The sequence below is a fragment of the Gymnoscopelus braueri genome (assembly GCF_963280865.1).
Source record: "Gymnoscopelus braueri genome assembly, chromosome: 11".
NCBI lineage: Eukaryota > Metazoa > Chordata > Actinopteri > Myctophiformes > Myctophidae > Gymnoscopelus > Gymnoscopelus braueri.
In genome coordinates this window covers 428,100-450,816 of record NC_137613.1, presented here as the reverse complement: position 1 = coordinate 450,816, position 22,717 = coordinate 428,100, and the positions used below count along the sequence as shown (strand labels likewise).

The window sequence follows — 22,717 nt, the reverse complement described above, 5'->3', positions numbered from 1 at the left end:
TGATTCGAGGCTTAAATTAATAGATATAAATATTTTTGGAAATGTCAATGGAAAAATGCATTGAGTTTTTTCTTCCGGCACCAAAAAAAACAGGAAGTGGGCGGGAACTGCGACGCTCTATTGGTTGCATTTATTCACTCTCAGAGTTACAAATGGATCAATTCCACGATTTACTGTGTGTCTCTAAAACTCTCGTTTTTTCCACTTACGAAGGTGAGATGTATAAAGGCCGTTTCAGACGGGGAGCGAGTGACGTGCCTTAGTCATTAATTTTCAATGAGAGACGGGCGATTATTTGGGACGCGCCGAGAAGTTGAGGGGCGGAGAGGCAGGCGGGCGCGTTCCCGTGAAATTCTCGGCGCCGGTCTCGTGCGCACGCCCGCGGGCGACCAAGAGCTGGATTCTGGTCAGCTTTTCTTCTCCCGCTTCACACGGGAGGACAAAACAACAACGATCGCGGCGCGATCCCCGCTGATCCAAGCGAGAACGCCCGCGTCACTCGCTCCCCGTCTGAAACGGCCTAACCCTAAACCCCGTTCTGAGATATTAGGTCCCAAACGCCAGATTAAAAACATCAAAACAACTCGAGGCCTTTCTTACGTTCCATTTGATTGATGGGTGTCAGAAACGGACTCCGTCTTTAGAATGTGAGGAGGTTCTGGTTCATTCAGACAAAACACTGCAGCAACAACAAGTCTATGGCTGGACCATGGAAGGAGGAAGGCATCAAATCACTTCACAGAAAACACTACAAGCTGCTTCCAGGAGGAGGAGGAGGATGATGAAGAGCAGGAGTACTAGTAGTAGTAGTAGTAGTAGTAGTTGTAGTGTGAAGCGGAACTAGCGGTAGATATATTACAAAGCAAATGTTTTTTGTCACGTTTCTTAATTTTTTTTTGCAAACAACAAATACCATACAGAGGCTCGTTTAGTTTGACTGTAGAGAGAAGAGGAAAAACAACAACGTTAAAATAAGAAGAGAGAGGGCGGAGCTACAAGCAGCTCCACCCCCTTGTACCTCGCTGATGTTCAGTCATGAATAGAATTAGTTTCGGGCCGCTCTCTACCGCGGTTATTGTTACTTTTTTACTTAAGTAAAGAATCCGAGTACTTCTTCCAACCACTGGGTTTTCCGACAAAATCCCACTAGATTGTGTTGTTGTTGTGGTGATGATGGGGGAGACTGCTGCCCCTGGTGGTGGTTTCGTGGTACTGTAGGCACATGCATAATATATGTGTGTATGTTTTAGTTACGTACGGTTTATGTACAACGTGTTTACTGCTGTTCCTGGAGGAATCCTTTTCCTTTTCTGTGTTTCTGTGAACGAACAACGACAAAAAGTTTTTTTTTTTTTTTACGTTTGAAGCCATTTCCTCACCCCTACCACCTGTAGCACCATGGCATCATCCACGCTGTCTGTCTGTCTGTCTGTCTGTCTGTCTGTCTGTCTGTCTGTAACATAACTGACACATCCAGAACAACTTCTGATAAACGGTAATATTTTACATGTCGGACTATTCGAGCCAACAAGGCCGGGATGAGAACGTTTGAACCCAGAATGCACTGGGGCTCAACGTCGTACAAATGGAACCACATCCGTTAAGGCCCCTGCATGCTCCACTTTTAGCCATCCACCCACCCACCACGGTGGATCGCTACAGAATGACGTCACTGGGTGACTCAGTGATGAGAGTCTCACCCGTTCACCTCAGAACACCGGGAGGTTTTTACTCTCCCAGCTAGGGCTGCCACCATTACACATTTAAGTTGGTGATTAATTGTCGCACAAATCATTGCGATTAACGAATTAATTGTGTTTTTGGCGTTGGACAAATGAATAAAAACTTCTGTTTGCCTTTTAGGCTTCGTAATCAAAAATTGCACAGAGCAGATATGACAAATAACTTAAACATACAAATAAATTACCGACATATTTAATAATTTTCTAAATAGTAGAAATAGTTGATCTACAAGCTTTGTGAGCTTGTAGATCAACTACAACGTTTTGTACGTTCTATTCAATACAATTTCTGTTAAGCATATTAATGCTTTTAAATGTATAGTCCATTGATGTTGTGATTTTATTTAAATGACTTGTACCTTCAAATGTACATTCTGCTTAAACATATTTAGTACTGTACATTATGTACTTTGCAGGTGTTTTCAGCGAGCCCACACAGTTTCTACAGGAACTGCCTTTTCTACTTTATTTCATTGTTGTTTTAAATTTTTTCATTGTGGTATTTCTATTACATTTTTTGGGCTCCCTGTTCGCTTGGCAGTAAAAATGAGTATGATGGTGTCTTAACCATAAGGAACTTTAGGTGGATAAGTGATGGGAAGAAATGGTGGTTGGATGTTCTAAAACCGGAGCATGTAGGAGCCTTTAAGGGTCCATTTGGACCCCCGGTGGTCCCCGGACCCGTCGTTGAGACCCAGCGCCATAACGGAGGTGTTGTAGTAAAAGCAGCTTAATGGGGGCGGGGACATGAGTCTCGCTACGAGGTGTGATGTCACAGCCCATCATCGGACTCGTAGGGAGGGCGGGGTTTTGGCACAGCATGTGGCGTCGTTCCTCAGAGAAAGATTCTATGATTGTCTTTTCCTGACATCAGCATGTATGTGCTTCAGTAAGTCCTGACCAGTCTCTCTAGTCTAGGAGGACACCTGTAGCTCGTTAAGCCCCACGCTTAACGAGCTAGTCTTAACGAGCTAGTCTTAACGAGCTAGTCTAACGAGCTAGTCTACGTTATGGGTCAGGTCAGAGGTCACAGTATGGCAGTACTGAACAGGTCAGACACTCATTTACATAATTAACAAAACACTGATAGCCCACTAATTGGTTTGGTTAAAGCCACAATCCGCAGGTTGTATTCTCTGTCTGTTTGTCTTCCTCTCCTTAGCGGAGGAGAAGTGATCGCCACGACGTCCCAACCAAAGATAAAAGATAGTGTCCAATCCAGTGCGTCGCCTGTATCAAATAACTTTATTGACATCAGGGTCTATATGTCTCAGTAGAAGAGCAGGGAGACCACCTGACCACTAACATATATATTAGTTATATTTTATTAACATATTTTACTGTACAGATGGGTCAGCGTGACGTTTTTTTCATTAAAAAATATAAGTACCCGGATTGTGGCTTTAACGCAAAGGGGAAAAAGGCGGAACAAACGTACTGAACTAACGGCTTCCGACTAGCGTGTCTGTGTCGTGTAAGTTAACGGTTAGCGGCCATTTTGAGTCGGAAATATGATGTAAAAAGACGGAAAAAAAACAACGTTTGTTTGTTATATAAACTGATCAAAGTGTCAACTAAAATCACCGATATGCCAACTGTACAATCAACGCACACAAACAAACAAACAAAAACAAAACTATCAAAAAAATATCAGAGATGAAAGTTCAAACATCGACATCAATGACGACAACAACAGCAACGATAAAAAAAACAACAAAATAAACCAAAATGCTATTATTCACATGTACCCGCATTGTAAGGAATGGTTCCATCCACAACTAGAGGCCACAAACTCTATGGAATGAAGGTGATGCTCAGTAGTTGCTATGGAAACAGTTCAAAGTGTTTCAAGTCCCACTTATTACTGAGACCATCAGGGTGCCCAGACCACGTGCAAACATGCACGCACACACACACACACACACACACACGGACGCGCGCACACACACACACACACACACACACACACGCACGCACAGACGCATGCACATACACACACACACTCACGCACACATGTACACGCTAGGGCCAGGCGATATGGACAAAATCAAAAAATGTTTGACCAAATAATAACAATAATGATATATTGTGACTATAATATTGTGACTATAATATTGTGTCTTGGCGATAATACACATTTTCTTTAAACATTTTTTTTTTTTTTTCATAAACAACGAAATTACAAGATCTTGTATTGTATGTCGGCAATTTTTTTAAAGATTCAGGTTTTTTTTAAGCATACAATAAGGTTTACGTTATTAAAACCATGAACAGACCATTAGGCCATTTCACCATATTATCCAAAATGCCCCAAAAATGCCCAAATATCTGGTCTTATTTCACCATATTCACGTAATATTGATATGTAGCCCTAACACGCACACGCACACGCACAAATGCATACGCACACGCACATGCACACATGACTATACTTGTGTGGGGGGGGGGGGGGGGCATTTGGCCCTCACAATTGCAGAAATACAAGCACACAGACGCACACACCTGCGCATGTATTTCTATTTATCAAATTCTACTATACTGTGTGTGTGTGTGTGTGTGTGTGTGTGTGTGTGTGTGTGTGGGGGGGGGGAGGCATTTGGGCCTCACAAGTTCTTAGAGACACAAGCACACGCACTCACACACACATCCGTGCACTCACACACACACACACACACACACACACACACACACACACACACACACACACACACACACACACACACACACACACACACACACACGCGCGCGCGCTCGCACTCACATCTGTGCGCTCACACACACACCTGTGCGCTCACACACACACACGTACACGCGTCCGTCTGTCCGTCCGTCCCATTGGTCAATCCTCGAAGACCTTGAGGAAGAGGGGCGGGAACAGCTCGTTGGGACACTCCACCTTCCCATTGGTCAGTCCTCAAAGACCTCGAGGAAGAGGGGCGGGAACAGCTCGTTGGGACACTCCACCTTCATGTGCAGGAAGCGGGAGGCGTGGCACGCTCCGATCATGCGGAGGTCGGTGACCTTCATGAGCAGCTTGGGCCAGAAGTGCGCCACCTTGTGTTTGCGGTAGTTGATGTAATGTTCGAACGCCAGCAGGAACTCCTCCTGACAACGCTCGATGCGCTCCACACTGCTGAGGCCCGGACGATCTGAGGAGAGAGATTCATTCTATTAGTTAACCCTTTAAGACCATCTGAGGGGAGGAACATTCATTCTATTAGTTAACCCTTTAAGACCATCTGAGGGGAGAGATTCATTCTATTAGTTAACCCTTTAAGACGATCTGAGGAGAGAGATTCATTCTATTAGTTAACCCTTTAAGACGATCTGAGGGGAGAGATTCATTCTATTAGTTAACCCTTTAAGACGATCTGAGGGGAGGAACATTCATTCTATTAGTACACACAACCACATTAACCCTTTAAGACCGGGAACGCATCTGTGTATCCACTTTAACCATTATTTCATTAAAAAAATAAAAAATAGCAGATCTACAAGCTCATAGCGCGGCACTCTGTGCACTCTGTCCAGAAAAATCCAGACTGAAACTTTAAAATAAAATGACCGATAAAAGCCATTTCTCCCGGTCTCTAACAATACGTAACAAAGCCAACAGAAGGGTGTTTCTCTAACAATACGTAACAAAGCCAACAGAAAGGTGTTTCTCTAACAATACGTAACAAAGCCAACAGAAGGGTGTTTCTCTAACAATACGTAACAAAGCCAACAGAAAGGTGTTTCTCTAACAATACGTAACAAAACCAACAGAAGGGTGTTTCTCTAACAATACATAACAAAGCCAACAGAAGGGTGTTTCTCTAACGATACGTAACAAAGCCAACAGAAGGGTGTTTCTCTAACAATACGTAACAAAGCCAACAGAAGGGTGTTTCTCTAACAATACGTAACAAAGCCAACAGAAAGGTGTTTCTCTAACAATACGTAACAAAGCCAACAGAAGGGTGTTTCTCTAACAATACGTAACAAAGCCAACAGAAAGGTGTTTCTCTAACAATACGTAACAAAACCAACAGAAGGGTGTTTCTCTAACAATACATAACAAAGCCAACAGAAGGGTGTTTCTCTAACGATACGTAACAAAGCCAACAGAAGGGTGTTTCTCTAACAATACGTAACAAAGCCAACAGAAGGGTTTCTCTAACAATACGTAACAAAGCCAACAGAAAGGTGTTTCTCTAACAATACGTAACAAAGCCAACAGAAGGGTGTTTCTCTAACAATACATAACAAAGCCAACAGAAGGGTGTTTCTCTAACGATACGTAACAAAGCCAACAGAAGGGTGTTTCTCTAACAATACGTAACAAAGCCAACAGAAGGGTGTTTCTCTAACAATACGTAACAAAACCAACAGAAGGGTGTTTCTCTAACGATACGTAACAAAGCCAACAGAAGGGTGTTTCTATAACGATACGTAACAAAGCCAACAGAAGGGTGTTTCTCTAACAATACGTAACCAAGCCAACAGAAGGGTGTTTCTCTAACAATACGTAACAAAGCCAACAGAAAGGTGTTTCTCTAACAATACGTAACAAAGCCAACAGAAGGGTGTTTCTCTAACAATACGTAACAAAGCCAACAGAAGGGTGTTTCTCTAACGATACGTAACAAAGACAACAGAAGGGTGTTTCTCTAACGATACGTAACAAAGCCAACAGATGGGTGTTTCTCTAACAATACGTAACAAAGCCAACAGAAAGGTGTTTCTCTAACAATACGTAACAAAGCCAACAGAAGGGTGTTTCTCTAACAATACGTAACAAAGCCAACAGAAAGGTGTTTCTTTAACAATACGTAACAAAGCCAACAGAAGGGTGTTTCTCTAACAATACGTAACAAAGCCAACAGAAAGGTGTTTCTCTAACGATACGTAACAAAGCCAACAGAAGGGTGTTTCTCTAACAATACGTAACAAAGCCAACAGAAGGGTGTTTCTCTAACGATACGTAACAAAGCCAACAGAAAGGTGTTTCTCTAACAATACGTAACAAAGCCAACAGAAGGGTGTTTCTCTAACGATACGTAACAAAGCCTACAGAAGGGTGTTTCTCTAACGATACGTAACAAAGCCAACAGAAGGGTGTTTCTCTAACAATACGTAACAAAGCCAACAGAAAGGTGTTTCTCTAACAATACGTAACAAAGCCAACAGAAGGGTGTTTCTCTAACAATACGTAACAAAGCCAACAGAAGGGTGTTTCTCTAACGATACGTAACAAAGCCAACAGAAGGGTGTTTCTCTAACAATACGTAACAAAGCCAACAGAAAGGTGTTTCTCTAACAATACGTAACAAAGTCAACATCAGGGTGTTTCTCTAACGATACGTAACAAAGCCAACAGAAGGGTGTTTCTCACCAGAGGAGAGCAGGATGACAACAGAAGGGTGTTTCTCACCAGAGGAGAGCAGGATGACAACAGAAGGGTGTTTCTCACCAGAGGAGAGCAGGATGACAACAGAAGGGTGTTTCTCACCAGAGGAGAGCAGGATGACGGACTGCAGCATGGCCACCTCAGAGTCGTCCAGGTTGAAGGACGACAGTGACACGCCCAGGTCAAAGATGGCGTCGGAGACCACGCCCAGGCCGCCGTTCTTCAGCTGTCCGCGCGTGACGGCCATCTCGCCGTTGAGCGTCAGCGTCTCGCTCTCGGGGTCGTAGCGCACGGCGGCGCGCAGAGACATGATCTCCATGCAGCAGCCTTTCAACAGGATGATCTGGTCCTCACAAGGCAGCTAGGAGGAAGACGGCACGCACAGGAAACAGGAAACACAGGAGCCTCGTTAGCCTCATCAAAGATGCTTAAAGGGAATACCACTCATTTTCAACATTGAACTATATGTTTTTAATACACCTTAGAACTGTGTTTGATTGAGGTCATGTGATCAGTGACATACGCAAGGTGTACTTTTGGCTGAAGGGGCGGAGCCCAAAGTACACCGTGCGTATGTCAATGATCACATGACCTCAATCAATTATCCAGTTCTAGGCAACATAGAAGGGGGGGGGGGGCTTTTTTCTTATTTCCACACAACAGCTCTAAGGTGTATTAAAGACATTCAATGTTGAAAATGAGTGGTATTCCCCTTTAACCACTTGAACCCCAGCTAGGACTGTCACCATTACACATTTAAGTTGACGACGATTCATTGTCACTCAGATAATTGCGATTAATGTTTTAATTGTGTGTTTGGCGTTGGACAGTATTGGAACATAATGAAGCCTTTCAGGCATCGTGATCAAAAGTTGCACATGGCAGATATGACACATAACTGAAACATGCAAAACTTATTGACATATTTAATCATGTTTATACATGTACAAAAAAAAAAAAAAAAGCAGATCTACAAGCGTACAACGTGACGCGTTGTAAGCTTGTAGATCTGCTATTTCTGCTTTTTATCTAAATATTTGAAAATGTGTGAAAATCTTTCAACATGGAAACTATTATGACAGAACATAGATCTACAAACCCGCCGCCGCGTTGCTTACCTCACAGAACATAGATCTACAAACCCGCCGCCGCGTTGCTTACCTCACAGAACATAGATCTACAAACCCGCCACCGCGTTGCTGACCTCACAGTAGATCTACAAACCCGCCGCCGCGTTGCTTACCTCACAGAACATAGATCTACAAACCCGCCGCTGTGTTGCTTACCTCACAGAACATAGATCTACAAACCCGCCGCCGCGTTGCTTACCTCACAGAACATAGGCAGTTTTTTGGCAAAGTCCACCACGCGGGTGATGGCGGGGGTGATTATTTTAGTAAACTGACTGAAGGCTTCGATGTCCACTTTGCTTCCCTCTGGAGCGTTTAGGATGGGAGGCTGATCTTCCTGCTGAGAAGACAAGAGAGGAGGGGTCAGTGTGTCCACCTCATTAACATTAAAGGAGGAGGGGTCAGTGTGTCCACCTCATTAACATTAAAGGAGGAGGGGTCAGTGTGTCCACCTCATTAACATTAAAGGAGGAGGGGTCAGTGTGTCCACCTCATTAACATTAAAGGAGGAGGGGTCAGTGTGTCCACCTCATTAACACTAAAGGAGGAGGGGTCAGTGTGTCCACCTCATTAACACTAAAGGAGGAGGGGTCAATGTGTCCACCTCACAACATTAAGTGTTTTTTTAATTTATTTTTTATTTATTTTTTAGAGTAGCCAATTATTTTTTACCCCCTTTTCTCCCCAATGTAGTCGTTAAGCCAATTAATTCCTCCTCTCACACATGTCTGTGTTGTCACTGCTGTTCTATCCTACTGACTCACCTGCCAGTGAGGAGCCCCCACCAGGAGGACGTAGAGCCTTCATCCTACTCCTCCCGCCCCCCCCCCCCCCCCAGACCATAGGAGTACGTGTAATGACCGATATCACCCTCCTTCCCCGACCTCCACCGCGGTAGATTTTTTGACCATGACTAAATAAATGTTCTCACGTGAACATCAGATCGAAGTGACACGTTTCGAGCTTGTAGATCTGCTACTTTAGATGCTTTTGTGCCACGCCCCCTTTCCTCGGCAGGGTATGAGTATAAACGGGAGTGCACGCCCCTTTACCGAGGGCCGTCAATAGACCAATGATGTGTTTACCAACATTGAGACTGGACGCACAGGTGATCGTTTCATGCAATCAATTCTCAACCTGTTGTTTCAGGGTTTCTCTGGTTTCAGTTCATTCAGCCTCCTCCTGTGTGTTGGCTAGTGAGGCGTCCTAGAGACATGACCGCATACTGGTTCTTATCAGTGTGATGTGGTCTGTTAAGGGTCTATAGATCTATACATACTGGTTCTTATCAGTGTGATGTGGTCTGTTAAGGGTCTATAGATCTATACATACTGGTTCTTATCAGTGTGATATGGTCTGTTAAGGGTCTATAGATCTATACATACTGGTTCTTATCAGTGTGATGTGGTCTGTTAAGGGCTCTATATAGGACTGTGTGTTAGACACGTCTGTTAAGGGCTCTATATAGGACTGTGTGTTAGACACGTCTGTTAAGGGCTCTATATAGGACTGTGTTTTAGACACGTCTGTTAAGGGCTCTATATAGGACTGTGTGTTAGACACGTCTGTTAAGGGCTCTATATAGGACTGTGTGTTAGACATGTCTGTTAAGGGCTCTATATAGGACTGTGTGTTAGACACGTAGTTCTACGGGCCGTTAAATCCAACGGTTAAGCGCCGAGCCCGTAGTCCTACGGGCTGCGGTCTTTTCGCGCATGCGCGGTCCGGGTGCACTTTCGGATTTTTTTTGATCCACTTCCGTTTCCGGTTTGATGACAGGAAATAGAATTATTTGGGATCCGGTTTCGACGATCACGCCCGCTCCCATTCTACAGACGAAACTGAAACTCAATTCTCTTCCTGTAGTTTTTTCTCCTCGCATTTCACTGTTTAACGTAATCCGCTCTAACTCAAACATGGATGCCCCGTTTGACACGCGATCTTCACTGGGAGATACAGGGAGATCTCGCGGATGTAAACAGACCGTTCACGGCTCAATCTTAAGGATTTTAACAAGATCTATGGCGACATGAAAAAAACAAAAAAACAACAAAAACACCTTGGCACTGGTGAGTACATTATGAGATTAACCTCTGGCGGTGGATGTGTTAAGGTGTATATATAGGACTGTGTGTTAGACATGTGTGTTAAGGTGTATATACAGGACTGTGTGTCAGACACGTCTGTTAAGGTGTATATACAGGACTGTGTGTCAGACACGTCTGTTAAGGTGTATATACAGGACTGTGTGTCAGACACGTCTGTTAAGGTGTATATACAGGACTGTGTGTCAGACATGTCTGTTAAGGTGTATATACAGGACTGTGTGTCAGACACGTCTGTTAAGGTGTATATACAGGACTGTGTGTCAGACACGTCTGTTAAGGTGTATATACAGGACTGTGAGTTAGACACACAGTCAGAAACACAAAAAGGTCTTATATGGAGATAAGAGAATGTTGTCATTCTTACCTTGGACTCCTTCACCCCCACTGCACTCTGGTCAGAAGTATAGAATAAATTACATGTTATTTCATTAAGAAGCATTGCATCCTCGACCTGTTGGGTAATCAACAGCAGTGGTGAAGGTTCAATGAAGGAGACGCTGTTCAAGAGACAACTAGAAACACACACAGGGTTAAGAGACATAGAGGGAGAGAGAGAGAGAGAGAGAGAGGAGGAAGAGGAAGCGGTTTCTATGGCAACCTGACACTCAGTAGCATCATCAGCACCGAAATGATTGACTATATGGTCTCTGTCAGCGTGGAAAACGTGTATGTCCAAAACTGTTACTTTACTGTGTGTGTGTGTGTGTGTGTGTGTGTGTGTGTGTGTGTGTGTGTGTGTGTGTGTGTGTGTGTGTGTGTGTGTGTGTGTGTGTGTGTGTGTGTGTGTGTGTGTGTGTGTGTGTGTGTGTGTGTGTGTGTGTGTGTGTGTGTGTGTGTGTGTCCGTGTCCGTGTCCGTCCATATTTGATCATATTGACGAATATGAAATCTGTGTTGTTTCTGCTGTTGCCATAGAAACCTCAGATCAAATCAGAGCACAGATCAGACTTCAATCAGGACAGGAGGAAAAAGTTAAAGTTAGTCAAAGTGAGAAAAAAATGCTTCAAAACCCAGAGACAGAGGAAGAGGAGGGAAAGAGATCAGTTATTAGTAACCATGGAGATGAAGAGATTTGTTTGTTTTCATATTGTTTGTTTTCCAGCTTTGAAAATAGAACAACACAGAAACAGAAATAAGAAGTTCTGTTATAAATGAGTTCTTTGTTTTCCAGAGGATCAGATACACCATTAATCAACATATATATTTAAAATAAATCAATGTCAGCCTTGGTCCGAGGCTAGGGTATGAGGCTCGGGTATGAGGCTAGGGTATGAGGCTAGGGTATGAGGCTAGGGTATGAGGCTCGGGTATGAGGCTAGGGTATGAGGCTCGGGTATGAGGCTCGGGTATGAGGCTAGGGTATGAGGCTAGGGTATGAGGCTAGGGTATGAGGCTAGGGTATGAGGCTAGGGTATGAGGCTAGGGTATGAGGCTCGGGTATGAGGCTCGGGTATGAGGCTAGGGTATGAGGCTAGGGTATGAGGCTAGGGTATGAGGCTAGGGTATGAGGCTAGGGTATGAGGCTAGGGTATGAGGCTCGGGTATGAGGCTCGGGTATGAGGCTAGGGTATGAGGCTAGGGTATGAGGCTAGGGTATGAGTGGGGTTTAACACACTTTATACACAGCAGCCATATTGGAAAGAAATTAGGCCTCTTCCTTACTTCCATCACAGGTGTTACAATGATACTAATGAAGGCTCTGTTCCATTTAGTGTAGCGCAGTGGTTCATCAAACTCCTAATTTGAAGGACCCCCATAGAGGGTGTTGTTGGTGGTGGGAGGAGTTTTGTGATTTTTGTTTTTAAATATTAAAATATATATAAATATAAAATAAATATAATATTTGAATTAGTATTTTCAGGGGCATGTCATGTGGTCTACCTGTCGGGCCGCATTATACATATGTATATTTATGTTTTTATTATATTTATTTATATCATATATATATATATATATATATATATATATATATATATATTATATTATTTTTTATGTATGTGTATATACTTATGTTAACTTCATGAACTTAAATACAGATACACTGGACATAAAAAAGACAATAGAATTTTAAGACTAATATAGACTGAAGTAATTAAAGCGGGTCATGTTTGTATGTTTGGAATCATAACAGCTGAAATCTATAATATAATCACTATTCTGATATTAACCAGCGGGACGCGTTAAGTGAAGGTGGGGGCCGCATGTGGCCCCCGGGCCGCCAGTTGCCCATGTTATGCACGAGCGGACGGACGGACGGGCGGGCGGTCTCGTGGTCTCGGTGGTCTCGGTGGTCTCGTGGTCTCGTGGTCTCGTGGTATCGTGGTCTCGCGGTCTCGCGGTCTCGCGGTCTCGCGGTATCGTGGTCTCGTGGTCTCGCGGTCTCGCGGTCTCGGTGGTCTCGGTGGTCTCGGTGGTCTCGTGGTCTCGGTGGTCTCGGTGGTCTCGGTGGTCTCGGTGGTCTCGTGGTCTCGGTGGTCTCGGTGGTCTCGGTGGTCTCGTGGTCTCGCGGTCTCGGTGGTCTCGGTGGTCTCGGTGGTCTCGTGGTCTCGGTGGTCTCGGTGGTCTCGGTGGTCTCGTGGTCTCGCGGTCTCGGTGGTCTCGGTGGTCTCGGTGGTCTCGTGGTCTCGCGGTCTCGGTGGTCTCGGTGGTCTCGGTGGTCTCGCGGTCTCGGTGGTCTCGCGGTCTCGGTGGTCTCGGCGGTCTCGTGGTCTCGCGGTCTCGGTGGTCTCGGCGGTCTCGGCGGTCTCGGCGGTCTCGGTGGTCTCGTGGTCTCGTGGTGTCGGTGGTCTCGTGGTCTCGGTGGTCTCGGTGGTCTCGGTGGTCTCGTGGTCTCGGTGGTCTCGGTGGTCTCGTGGTCTCGGTGGTCTCGTGGTCTCGGTGGTCTCGTGGTCTCGTGGTCTCGTGGTCTTGGTGGTCTCGTGGTCTCGCGGTCTCGCGGTCTCGGTGGTCTCGCGGTCTCGGTGGTCTCGCTGGTCTCGGTGGTCTCGCGGTCTCGGTGGTCTCGGTGTCTCGTGGTCTCGTGGTCTCGTGGTCTCGCTGGTCTCGCTGGTCTCGTGGTCTCGGTGGTCTCGGTGGTCTCGGTGGTCTCGGTGGTCTCGCGGTCTCGGTGGTCTCGCGGTCTCGGTGGTCTCGGTGGTCTCGTGGTCTCGTGGTCTCGTGGTCTCGGTGGTCTCGCGGTCTCGGTGGTCTCGGTGGTCTCGTGGTCTCGGTGGTCTCGGTGGTCTCGGTGGTCTCGGTGGTCTCGTGGTCTCGCGGTCTCGGTGGTCTCGCGGTCTCGGTGGTCTCGCTGGTCTCGGTGGTCTCGTGGTCTCGGTGGTCTCGGTGTCTCGTGGTCTCGTGGTCTCGTGGTCTCGCTGGTCTCGCTGGTCTCGTGGTCTCGGTGGTCTCGGTGGTCTCGGTGGTCTCGGTGGTCTCGCGGTCTCGGTGGTCTCGGTGGTCTCGTGGTCTCGTGGTCTCGTGGTCTCGGTGGTCTCGCGGTCTCGGTGGTCTCGGTGGTCTCGTGGTCTCGGTGGTCTCGGTGGTCTCGGTGGTCTCGGTGGTCTCGTGGTCTCGCGGTCTCGGTGGTCTCGCGGTCTCGGTGGTCTCGGTGGTCTCGCGGTCTCGGTGGTCTCGGTGGTCTCGCGGTCTCGCGGTCTCGCGGTCTCGCTGGTCTCGCTGGTCTCGGTGGTCTCGCGGTCTCGCGGTCTCGGTGGTCTCGCGGTCTCGCGGTCTCGCGGTCTCGGTGGTCTCGTGGTCTCGCGGTCTCGCGGTCTCGGTGGTCTCGCGGTCTCGGTGGTCTCGGTGGTCTCGTGGTCTCGTGGTCTCGGTGGTCTCGGTGGTCTCGGTGGTCTCGCGGTCTCGCGGTCTCGGTGGTCTCGCGGTCTCGGTGGTCTCAGTGGTCTCGCGGTCTCGCGGTCTCGCGGTCTCGCTGGTCTCGCTGGTCTCGGTGGTCTCGCGGTCTCGCGGTCTCGGTGGTCTCGGTGGTCTCGGTGGTCTCGTGGTCTCGTGGTCTCGGTGGTCTCGCGGTCTGGCGGTCTCGGTGGTCTCGCGGTCTCGCTGGTCTCGGTGGTCTCGGTGGTCTCGTGGTCTCGTGGTCTCGGTGGTCTCGGTGGTCTCGTGGTCTCGCGGTCTCGCGGTCTCGGTGGTCTCGGTGGTCTCGTGGTCTCGCGGTCTCGCGGTCTCGTGGTCTCGCGGTCTCGGTGGTCTCGGTGGTCTCGCGGTCTCGCGGTCTCGGTGGTCTTGGTGGTCTCGTGGTCTCGGTGGTCTCGTGGTCTCACCAGGAATTTGCGTTTGCTCTTCCAGTGGTTCCCTTGCTGCTGAGCGTTGGTGCTCATGTGGGCGTCGGTCACCATGCGGATCAGCTCCCACTCCTCCCGGCTGGGCTCCTGCCGCTCCCACACCGTCTTCTGTAGCTCCTCCTTCCTCCTCCGCTCCCGGTTCTCCTCGATCAGCTTCCGCTTGGCCAGCCGCTTGCTGTCGTCCAGGACCACTGTGTGAGGGGGGGGGGGGGGGGGGGGGGACATCGATTTAAAATAGGTGTTCACTTTCAAAAATAGATATTCAAAGATTTTCACATATTTTCAAGATTTTTCAAAAATAGCGTACGAGAGCTTGTAGATCTGCTATTTTTGCATAGCCCAAAGTATAAAATAATGGTGATAGCTCAAATCTAAAATGACCCACATGCGTTCCTGCATTGAATGGGTTAAAACGACGATCCTTTGCTCGTAAAAAAATGTAATAACTTACAATCGGTTGCCATGCCGACGGCGATGCATTTCTTGAAGCGACACTCCTGGCACTGGTTCCTGGTGACCTTGTCGATGATGCACTTGGCCTCGTACTTACAGGAGTAGGTCGGGTTCAGGTTCTTCTGGATGGTTCTCCTGAAGAAGCCCTGGTTTTGAAGAGAAACAGTCATTTTTACTTAACTGGAGTATTTCCATTTGTTTATACTTGTACTTCGACTCCACTACAATTATTTGAAAACTTATGTCATTGGTTACTTTGTAGATCATTATTGCAAAACATACATTAACCACTTCAGCCCTATTTAAACGTTGTCTATTTGAACATAGCAGATCTACAAGCTCACAAAGCGTCGCGATGCGACATGTTGTGAGCTTGTAGATCTGCTATTTTCAAAGGATTGTGAGTACTTCTCCCACCACTGCATTTTGACCTGTTGTTTACATAACAGAACCATCATTTCATCTGAAGCTACTCTCCACAGCGCTACAGTACAATAAAAAGAAGAAGAGCTAACAGAATGCTTTATTAAAAAGGAAAGACTTAAGTTCTCTCTTGAAGTAGAGCGCTCAGGTGGTCAGGAGTGAGTTCCAGTGTTTATTTCAAACATGTATATAAAAAGAAACAATTTGCAAATTCATCAGAATCAGAAATAAAAAAACAACAAATAAAAATAAAAAAAAACAAACAGATTGGACAAGGTTAACAGAGAGATGTTTTATTGTGACTGTAAGACATGTAGAACCAGTGCAGTGAATGAAGGTTTGGTGAGATGTGTGCATGTATAGAACCAGTGCAGTGAATGGAGGTTTGATGAGATGTGTGCATGTATAGAACCAGTGCAGTGAATGGAGGTTTGGTGAGATGTGTGTATGTGTAGAACCAGTGCAGTGAATGGAGGTTTGATGAGATGTGTGCATGTATAGAACCAGTGCAGTGAATGGAGGTTTGGTGAGATGTGTGTGTAGAACCAGTGCAGTGAATGAAGGTTTGGTGAGATGTGTGCATGTATAGAACCAGTGCAGTGAATGGAGGTTTGGTGAGATGTGTGCATGTATAGAACCAGTGCAGTGAATGGAGGTTTGGTGAGATGTGTGCATGTATAGAACCAGTGCAGTGAATGGAGGTTTGGTGAGATGTGTGCATGTATAGAACCAGTGCAGTGAATGGAGGATTGGTGAGATGTGTGTATGTGTAGAACCAGTGCAGTGAATGAAGGTTTGGTGAGATGTGTGCATGTATAGAACCAGTGCAGTGAATGAAGGTTTGGTGAGATGTGTGCATGTATAGAACCAGTGCAGTGAATGGAGGTTTGGTGAGATGTGTGTATGTGTAGAACCAGTGCAGTGAATGGAGGATTGGTGAGATGTGTGCATGTGTAGAACCAGTGCAGTGAATGGAGGATTGGTGAGATGTGTGCATGTGTAGAACCAGTGCAGTGAATGGAGGTTTGGTGAGATGTGTGCATGTGTAGAACCAGTGCAGTGAATGGAGGATTGGTGAGATGTGTGCATGTGTAGAACCAGTGCAGTGAATGGAGGATTGGTGAGATGTGTGTATGTGTAGAACCAGTGCAGTGAATGGAGGATTGGTGAGATGTGTGCATGTGTAGAACCAGTGCAGTGAATGGAGGTTTGGTGAGATGTGTGTATGTGTAGAACCAGTGCAGTGAATGGAGGATTGGTGAGATGTGTGTGTAGAACCAGTGCAGTGAATGGAGGATTGGTGAGATGTGTGCATGTATAGAACCAGTGCAGTGAATGGAGGTTTGGTGAGATGTGTGCATGTGTAGAACCAGTGCAGTGAATGGAGGTTTGGTGAGATGTGTGTGTAGAACCAGTGCAGTGAATGGAGGATTGGTGAGATGTGTGCATGTATAGAACCAGTGCAGTGAATGGAGGTTTGGTGAGATGTGTGTATGTGTAGAACCAGTGCAGTGAATGGAGGTTTGGTGAGATGTGTGCATGTATAGAACCAGTGCAGTGAATGGAGGTTTGGTGAGATGTGTGCATGTGTAGAACCAGTGCAGTGAATGAAGGTTTGGTGAGATGTGTGCATGTGTAGAACCAGTGCAGTGAATGGAGGATTGGTGAGATGTGTGCATGTGTAGAACCAGTGCAGTGAATGGAGGATTGGTGAGATGTGTGCATGTGTAGAACCAGTGCAGTGAATGGAGGATTGGTGAGATGTGTGCATGTGTAGAACCAGTGCAGTGAATGGAGGTTTGGTGAGATGTGTGCATGTGTAGAACCAGTGCAGTGAATGGAGGATTGGTGAGATGTGTGCATGTGTAGAACCAGTGCAGTGAATGGAGGATTGGTGAGATGTGTGTATGTGTAGAACCAGTGCAGTGAATGGAGGTTTGGTGAGATGTGTGTATGTGTAGAACCAGTGCAGTGAATGGAGGTTTGGTGAGATGTGTGCATGTATAGAACCAGTGCAGTGAATGGAGGTTTGGTGAGATGTGTGTATGTATAGAACCAGTGCAGTGAATGGAGGTTTGGTGAGATGTGCTCGTATTTACTCTCATCAGGATCCTAGCAGTTTTGTATCTTTTGGAGGATGAATTATAATATCTATTTTTATGGCTGTAGAGTCACATGGCTTAGGGTTTGTACTTGGTTGCGTGTCGTGTCAACCTTTGGGGAAAGACAAAGGTTGGTAACCTTTTGTCCCTGTACACTAAATACCTTGGACAGTCAGCTCTCATTCAAGGCACACATCACAGCGGTCACTCGATCCTTTAACTTTACAGCCTTTGCGCTCTATAACATTCGAATGATCAGACCCTTCCTCACCCAGGAGTCAGCCCGGCTCCTTATCCAGACCTCAGACATATCAAAACATGACTACTGTAACTCTCTCCTTACTGGCCTCCCGGCATGTTCACCTAAACCTCTCCAATGATCCAGAATGCTGAATGGTCTTCAACCAGCCAAAACTTTCACGTCTCCCCCTTTTTCCGCTCCCTCCATTGGCTCCCAGTTACTCCCCCCTCTCTGTATTCTATGATCCTATAGCTTACAGAGACACTACACTGTCTCTGTATTCTATGATCCTATAGCTTACAGAGACACTACACTGTCTCTGTATTCTATGATCCTATAGTTTACTGAGACACTACACTGTCTCTGTATTCTATGATCCTATAGTTTACTGAGACACTACACTGTCTCTGTATTCTATGATCCTATAGTTTACTGAGACACCACTGTCTCTCTGTATTCTATGATCCTATAGTTTACTGAGACACTACACTGTCTCTGTATTCTATGATCCTATAGTTTACTGAGACACTACACTGTCTCTGTATTCTATGATCCTATAGTTTACTGAGACACTACACTGTCTCTCTGTATTCTATGATCCTATAGTTTATTGAGACACTACACTGTCTCTGTATTCTATGATCCTATAGTTTACTGAGACACTACACTGTCTCTGTATTCTATGATCCTATAGTTTACTGAGACACTACACTGTCTCTGTATTCTATGATCCTATAGTTTACTGAAACACTACACTGTCTCTGTATTCTATGATCCTATAGTTTACTGAGACACTACACTGTCTCTGTATTCTATGATCCTATAGTTTACTGAAACACTACACTGTCTCTGTATTCTATGATCCTATAGTTTACTGAGACACTACACTGTCTCTGTATTCTATGATCCTATAGTTTATTGAGACACTACACTGTCTCTGTATTCTATGATCCTATAGTTTACTGAGACACTACACTGTCTCTCTGTATTCTATGATCCTATAGTTTACTGAGACACTACACTGTCTCTCTGTATTCTATGATCCTATAGTTTATTGAGACACTACACTGTCTCTCTGTATTCTATGATCCTATAGTTTATTGAGACACTACACTGTCTCTGTATTCTATGATCCTATAGTTTACTGAGACACTACACTGTCTCTGTATTCTATGATCCTATAGTTTACTGAGACACTACACTGTCTCTGTATTCTATGATCCTATAGTTTACTGAAACACTACACTGTCTCTGTATTCTATGATCCTATAGTTTACTGAGACACTACACTGTCTCTGTATTCTATGATCCTATAGTTTACTGAAACACTACACTGTCTCTGTATTCTATGATCCTATAGTTTATTGAGACACTACACTGTCTCTGTATTCTATGATCCTATAGTTTATTGAGACACTACACTGTCTCTGTATTCTATGATCCTATAGTTTACTGAGACACTACACTGTCTCTGTATTCTATGATCCTATAGTTTACTGAGACACTACACTGTCTCTCTGTATTCTATGATCCTATAGTTTACTGAGACACTACACTGTCTCTCTGTATTCTATGATCCTATAGTTTACTGAGACACTACACTGTCTCTGTATTCTATGATCCTATAGTTTACTGAGACACTACACTGTCTATGTATTCTATGATCCTATAGTTTACTGAGACACTACACTGTCTCTGTATTCTATGATCCTATAGTTTACTGAGACACTACACTGTCTCTGTATTCTATGATCCTATAGTTTACTGAGACACTACACTGTCTCTGTATTCTATGATCCTATAGTTTACTGAGACACTACACTGTCTCTGTATTCTATGATCCTATAGTTTATTGAGACACTACACTGTCTCTGTATTCTATGATCCTATAGTTTACTGAGACGCTACACTGTCTCTGTATTCTATGATCCTATAGTTTACTGAGACACTACACTGTCTCTGTATTCTATGATCCTATAGTTTACTGAGACACTACACTGTCTCTGTATTCTATGATCCTATAGTTTACTGAGACACTACACTGTCTCTGTATTCTATGATCCTATAGTTTACTGAGACACTACACTGTCTCTGTATTCTATGATCCTATAGTTTACTGAGACACTACACTGTCTCTGTATTCTATGATCCTATAGCTTACAGAGACACTACACTGTCTCTGTATTCTATGATCCTATAGCTTACAGAGACACTACACTGTCTCTGTATTCTATGATCCTATAGTTTACTGAGACACTACACTGTCTCTGTATTCTATGATCCTATAGTTTACTGAGACACTACACTGTCTCTGTATTCTATGATCCTATAGTTTACTGAGACACTACACTGTCTCTGTATTCTATGATCCTATAGTTTACTGAGACACTACACTGTCTCTGTATTCTATGATCCTATAGTTTACTGAGACACTACACTGTCTCTGTATTCTATGATCCTATAGTTTACTGAGACACTACACTGTCTCTGTATTCTATGATCCTATAGTTTACTGAGACACTACACTGTCTCTCTGTATTCTATGATCCTATAGTTTACTGAGACACTACACTGTCTCTGTATTCTATGATCCTATAGTTTATTGAGACACTACACTGTCTCTGTATTCTATGATCCTATAGTTTACTGAGACACTACACTGTCTCTCTGTATTCTATGATCCTATAGTTTACTGAGACACTACACTGTCTCTCTGTATTCTATGATCCTATAGTTTATTGAGACACTACACTGTCTCTGTATTCTATGATCCTATAGTTTACTGAGACACTACACTGTCTCTGTATTCTATGATCCTATAGTTTACTGAGACACTACACTGTCTCTGTATTCTATGATCCTATAGTTTACTGAAACACTACACTGTCTCTGTATTCTATGATCCTATAGTTTACTGAGACACTACACTGTCTCTGTATTCTATGATCCTATAGTTTACTGAAACACTACACTGTCTCTGTATTCTATGATCCTATAGTTTACTGAGACACTACACTGTCTCTGTATTCTATGATCCTATAGTTTATTGAGACACTACACTGTCTCTGTATTCTATGATCCTATAGTTTACTGAGACACTACACTGTCTCTCTGTATTCTATGATCCTATAGTTTACTGAGACACTACACTGTCTCTCTGTATTCTATGATCCTATAGTTTATTGAGACACTACACTGTCTCTCTGTATTCTATGATCCTATAGTTTACTGAAACACTACACTGTCTCTGTATTCTATGATCCTATAGTTTACTGAGACACTACACTGTCTCTGTATTCTATGATCCTATAGTTTACTGAAACACTACACTGTCTCTGTATTCTATGATCCTATAGTTTACTGAGACACTACACTGTCTCTGTATTCTATGATCCTATAGTTTATTGAGACACTACACTGTCTCTGTATTCTATGATCCTATAGTTTACTGAGACACTACACTGTCTCTCTGTATTCTATGATCCTATAGTTTACTGAGACACTACACTGTCTCTCTGTATTCTATGATCCTATAGTTTATTGAGACACTACACTGTCTCTCTGTATTCTATGATCCTATAGTTTATTGAGACACTACACTGTCTCTGTATTCTATGATCCTATAGTTTACTGAGACACTACACTGTCTCTGTATTCTATGATCCTATAGTTTACTGAGACACTACACTGTCTCTGTATTCTATGATCCTATAGTTTACTGAAACACTACACTGTCTCTGTATTCTATGATCCTATAGTTTACTGAGACACTACACTGTCTCTGTATTCTATGATCCTATAGTTTACTGAAACACTACACTGTCTCTGTATTCTATGATCCTATAGTTTACTGAGACACTACACTGTCTCTGTATTCTATGATCCTATAGTTTATTGAGACACTACACTGTCTCTGTATTCTATGATCCTATAGTTTACTGAGACACTACACTGTCTCTCTGTATTCTATGATCCTATAGTTTACTGAGACACTACACTGTCTCTCTGTATTCTATGATCCTATAGTTTATTGAGACACTACACTGTCTCTCTGTATTCTATGATCCTATAGTTTATTGAGACACTACACTGTCTCTGTATTCTATGATCCTATAGTTTACTGAGACACTACACTGTCTCTGTATTCTATGATCCTATAGTTTACTGAGACACTACACTGTCTCTGTATTCTATGATCCTATAGTTTACTGAAACACTACACTGTCTCTGTATTCTATGATCCTATAGTTTACTGAGACACTACACTGTCTCTGTATTCTATGATCCTATAGTTTACTGAAACACTACACTGTCTCTGTATTCTATGATCCTATAGTTTATTGAGACACTACACTGTCTCTGTATTCTATGATCCTATAGTTTATTGAGACACTACACTGTCTCTGTATTCTATGATCCTATAGTTTACTGAGACACTACACTGTCTCTGTATTCTATGATCCTATAGTTTACTGAGACACTACACTGTCTCTCTGTATTCTATGATCCTATAGTTTACTGAGACACTACACTGTCTCTCTGTATTCTATGATCCTATAGTTTACTGAGACACTACACTGTCTCTGTATTCTATGATCCTATAGTTTACTGAGACACTACACTGTCTATGTATTCTATGATCCTATAGTTTACTGAGACACTACACTGTCTCTGTATTCTATGATCCTATAGTTTACTGAGACACTACAGTGTCTCTGTATTCTATGATCCTATAGTTTACTGAGACACTACACTGTCTCTGTATTCTATGATCCTATAGTTTACTGAGACACTACACTGTCTCTGTATTCTATGATCCTATAGTTTATTGAGACGCTACACTGTCTCTG

The 22,717-nt window shown here is 44.3% G+C and overlaps 1 protein-coding gene across 4 annotated transcripts in view; it reads right to left on the bottom strand.

Moving 5' to 3' along the window:
* Positions 1 to 88: 88 nt before the first annotated feature.
* The window catches only part of thrb (thyroid hormone receptor beta), a 48,172-nt gene continuing 25,543 nt past the window's right edge, over positions 89 to 22,717 (bottom strand). The window contains exons 6-12 of one of the 4 annotated variants that reach the window (XM_080441931.1): positions 15,100 to 15,247; positions 14,628 to 14,839; positions 10,737 to 10,823; positions 8,464 to 8,604; positions 7,237 to 7,495; positions 4,665 to 4,891; positions 89 to 4,596 (exon numbers count right to left, since the gene is read on the bottom strand). In XM_080441931.1, the coding sequence (XP_080298057.1) occupies positions 4,582 to 4,596; positions 4,665 to 4,891; positions 7,237 to 7,495; positions 8,464 to 8,604; positions 10,737 to 10,823; positions 14,628 to 14,839; positions 15,100 to 15,247 (1,089 nt within the window). In that variant the 3' untranslated portion in view covers positions 89 to 4,581. Of the gene's footprint in view, positions 4,892 to 7,236; positions 7,496 to 8,463; positions 8,605 to 10,736; positions 10,824 to 14,627; positions 14,840 to 15,099; positions 15,248 to 22,717 lie in introns of all 4 variants that reach the window. The other 3 variants (XM_080441930.1, XM_080441933.1, XM_080441932.1) reach the window with 3 other exon arrangements.